Source organism: Nematolebias whitei, chromosome 2 (assembly GCF_014905685.2).
Source record: "Nematolebias whitei isolate Nwh7 chromosome 2, NemWhi1, whole genome shotgun sequence".
Classification (NCBI taxonomy): Eukaryota; Metazoa; Chordata; class Actinopteri; order Cyprinodontiformes; family Rivulidae; genus Nematolebias; species Nematolebias whitei.
The window spans coordinates 47482455-47486217 of NC_056499.1; the positions used below are offsets into that span (position 1 = coordinate 47482455).

Sequence of the window (3763 nt, forward strand, 5' to 3'; positions counted from 1 at the left end):
TATTCCTCAAAAAAGGCTGTTTGCATTTAAATTGCTTGTGCAAAAGCTGCAGAAAAAGGTTTTTCTTGCTAAAGGTCAGTGTCAGTTTGGACAGAGATTCAGTATTTAATTGTATTTGTCTTGACTTTTCTATCCTGATCTGAACTCAAGTACAAAGACTAATTACTCGTGTTTCTCCTCTTAAGATTGCAGCAGCAGTACAACATCGCTTATTTCCAGTTTGGACTGTTTGTCCAGCATCGTACAGCGCATCAGCACAGACCCGACCGTGGGCCCCACAGGGGACAGTGTGGTTCCTCGGGGCCCCGAATCGCCCCATAATATCTCTGCTGTCTCCACCTCACCGGCTGACTCCAGCAGCAGCTACGAGGCCATCTCATCCTGAAGGAGCGAAACACTCTTTTCCATAGAGACATTGTTGTGGAGCTGAACACTAAAATATTCCCGATTGCTGACGTCCGTCCGTCCAACTGGATCTTCCACTCTAGATGTCTTTTGTTTTGATTGGAGCCAGCTGGCCTGAAGTTTGAGTCTCCACTGTCAGCTCTTGGCTGAGACACTGAGCGCTGCTGTCTGTTTTCGATGTGCCAGCAGAACGATAAAGAAGAGGACCTTTCTGTATTGATTCCTGCTGATCTTAACTGAGGACCATTTGTTACACGTGTAACTAAATCTAAACATCCATGTAATGTCAGAACACAATTCAACAGTTGCTGTGTTTGTATAATATTTAAGAGTTATTGAAACTTATTAAAATGATATTTTTATTCTGACTTCCTTTCTATTCATCCATCTTCTTCCCGTGGTTGCATCTCAGAGGTCTAGGAAGAACACTGACTTCCCTCTCCCCTCCTGAAAAGTAACAATTTGCAGCTCTTCCTCAAGGTCCTAAATTGTTCTCCAGCCAGACAGGATCCACAGAATAATCCCCCGAGTGAGTTCTGGCTGTACCTCGGGGTCGTCTGCCCACAGAATCCCATCCTGATCGTGGTAAAGGATTTTGATTGGGAACTGCCTAGAACAGCAGCACCTGTTATTACCCACCTGAGAAGGGTCTTTCTCTTCCTTCATCTTTAATGTGGCCAGAACCTCAGTGCCACCCCCCCCGCGCCCCCCCCCCCCCCCCCAACGTTATATCAAAACAACCGTCTCGGCGCCATGATGTGTGCTATTACTTTTATTGGCCTTTTGAGTTACCATGGCGATGTAATTTGTAAACAAAGACGCCATTTTTCTCATTAAAAAACGCCGACAGAACTCTGAACAGCCTCTAAGTGTCACAGTGACTTCACATGACCAAGAGTGGAGAGGTCTCTGAGCAAAACTCTGAGTAGCTTTTGGAGCCATTTTGATTCAAGATGGCTGCCATAGCTAACTCAAAAAACACAAAATTGACTATATTTCAGTCGTTCTTTGAGATATTGAGCTGAAATTTGGTATGGTCATAGCAGAGAACGAGTTGTTATACATAATGCAAATTAAAAATACAAGACGACGGCCTTAGCTGAAAGAGAAAAATACAATAACTGCTATTTTGAAATGTATTGAGCTGAAATTAGGTGTGGTGGTACCTGACAGCGATGTACAACACATTCTGAATTCAAATCTAAAAATTCAAGATGGCAACCAAAGCTAATTTCAAATGAATATAACTCAGAAGTTTTTAGAGATATTCTGCTGAAATTTAGTGTATTGGTAGAAGAATCATTAATAGATTCTGATTGCAAATAAAAATCCAAGATGGCCACCAAAGCTAAATGTAAATGGCTTTAACTCAGTTAATTTTACACATCCAGAGGTGACATTTTGTGTGGTGATACCTAAGAACGTTCCTGATCACATAGTGAATCCAAATGAAAAGCACAAGAAGGTCACCATAGCTTAAAAGAAAGAAAAAAAAGACTATAACTCGTTGATTTTTAACCAGTTGAACATACATTGGGTGTACTGGTAGCTGAGTGTGAACCCCAACACATAGAACTGTCAAATCTAAATTTTAAAATGTGACAGTCCTCGTCAAAGTTTCTCCAGGAACTTTCTAGTTCTCTCCAAGATCCTCATCAGCGTCTGTAAATGTCTCGTCTTACCTCAGACAGGAACAAGGACTGAAGAGATGATTCCCACACTCAGAGCAACAGTCCAGTTCAGATTTCTGTCCAAACTGGACCAGACATGTTTTGGTTTTGGGAGAAAGATTTGAGTCTTTAGCCACAAACTCCTGCTTGTTTTCAACAGTGGGGTGTTTTCAAGTGACTTTAAACAACTTGTATTTAACTAAAACAGTAAAAAGTTTAAGCTTCATAAATGGTTTAAGAAACCCGAACATGTTTTTAACAAAATAATTTATTGTGAATAGAAGCGTCTCGTCTGTTTGTGTTTTTATTTTTATGGATTTGTGTAAACGTGTGCATAAGACAACAATTGTGTTTTGAATGTTTGCAGCTGATGTTACAGGGAAATAAATGGGATTTATGAATTGTGGAAGTGCTAAAGCTGAATTTTGGTGTTAATGGGGAAAATCACGAACATTTAATGAGGGACAAGTAAAACTAAAGGAACAACCGAACAACGGACTGCGAAAGAAATAGATCAAATCTTAATAAATAAATTACAAAAATTGGTCTGAACTGTAATATTTCCTGTGCAGTTTTGTTTAAATAAATTAATCCAGGTGTAAATTATTTAGGTTGAAAAATAATTTAGATTTTTTTTTTTTCAAAATATTGATCATTTAAATCATAAACATTTTAAGAAATAAAGTCTGTTTTATCATTGGACCTTTTTGAAACAGATCAAGTGGATTTTTAATCAAACAGTGAAACCAATTTTGAGCAGTTTTTTTATTGAAGCTACATTTGTCCTGACACGGCTGCACTCAGGAAGATGGTCCAGATGTTGTCTCGGACTGTGAGCAGCTGTGGACGCTGAGGCTGGCCTGCTCTCTGCTCACTTCCTGCGGCGAGAGGCAGCTCCCTTCTTGCTACTGCAGGACACAAAGTGCAACACACACACATCAGACGGACACACTCCATCACACAGCAGCGCCGTCTGGTGGCATCGAGTTGGACCAAATGGGTGCTGCATTATTGTTGGAAAGTATTAAATAAAAACACATAAAATATTAAATTATAATTTACAAATTTCATACCAAGCATTAGAGAAAAACAAAAACATGATGAGGTAAATGTAAACACAGTTATAAGGATGAGATACAGTCAAATTCTGAAAATAAAAGACTAAACCAACAAATATAAACATATATTCTAACATTGTTTTAATAAAACTGTTTTGAACTAAAAAATAATTTATTGATTATAAATATTTTATCATTATTTATCATTCAGTTTCCTTGAGAACTGAAAGCTCAAAACAATATACTTTTATTATTAGCCATCTAACAATAATGTGACTAATTAAAATCACCATATATGTGACATGTTGCATAAATGTAACTGATGTGTTGTTAGTATGTTGTGGTTCGTGATCTTTACGTACTGTTTCTGCAGCTCATCAATACGGTTTCTGAGAGAGACCACCTGAAATAAAACACAGCTTTGACTAAAGCAGACACGTACATCAGTGAGTCTGTATTATACATGTTGTCTTAGTATCTGGGTCACAGCTGCTACTCAGTAAGACTCACATCATTGCATTAAATATGTATATATATACACATATATACATATATACATATATACATATATACATATATACATTAGATAGATAGATAGATAGATAGATAGATAGATAGATAGATAGATAG

At 37.9% G+C, this 3763-nt stretch overlaps 3 protein-coding genes across 5 annotated transcripts in view; 2 read left to right on the forward strand and 1 right to left on the reverse strand.

Annotated features, from left to right (window-relative positions):
* LOC119424578 (myoblast determination protein 1 homolog) overlaps positions 1 to 687 on the forward strand; it is a 4741-nt gene extending 4054 nt beyond the window's left edge. The window contains exon 3 of the mRNA XM_037692070.1: positions 186 to 687. Coding sequence (XP_037547998.1) covers positions 186 to 385 — 200 coding nt within the window. The 3' untranslated portion in view covers positions 386 to 687. The remainder of the gene's footprint in view (positions 1 to 185) is intronic.
* aph1b (APH1B gamma secretase subunit) overlaps positions 1 to 3763 on the forward strand; it is a 442239-nt gene that overhangs the window by 275757 nt on the left and 162719 nt on the right. The gene's annotated exons all lie outside the window — the stretch shown is intronic.
* LOC119424553 (troponin T, fast skeletal muscle isoforms) overlaps positions 2826 to 3763 on the reverse strand; it is a 25754-nt gene continuing 24816 nt past the window's right edge. For all 3 annotated transcript variants that reach the window (XM_037692059.1, XM_037692043.1, XM_037692051.1), the window contains 2 exons: positions 3496 to 3536; positions 2826 to 2983 (listed from right to left, as the gene is read on the reverse strand). In XM_037692059.1, coding sequence (XP_037547987.1) covers positions 2947 to 2983; positions 3496 to 3536 — 78 coding nt within the window. In that variant the 3' untranslated portion in view covers positions 2826 to 2946. The remainder of the gene's footprint in view (positions 2984 to 3495; positions 3537 to 3763) is intronic.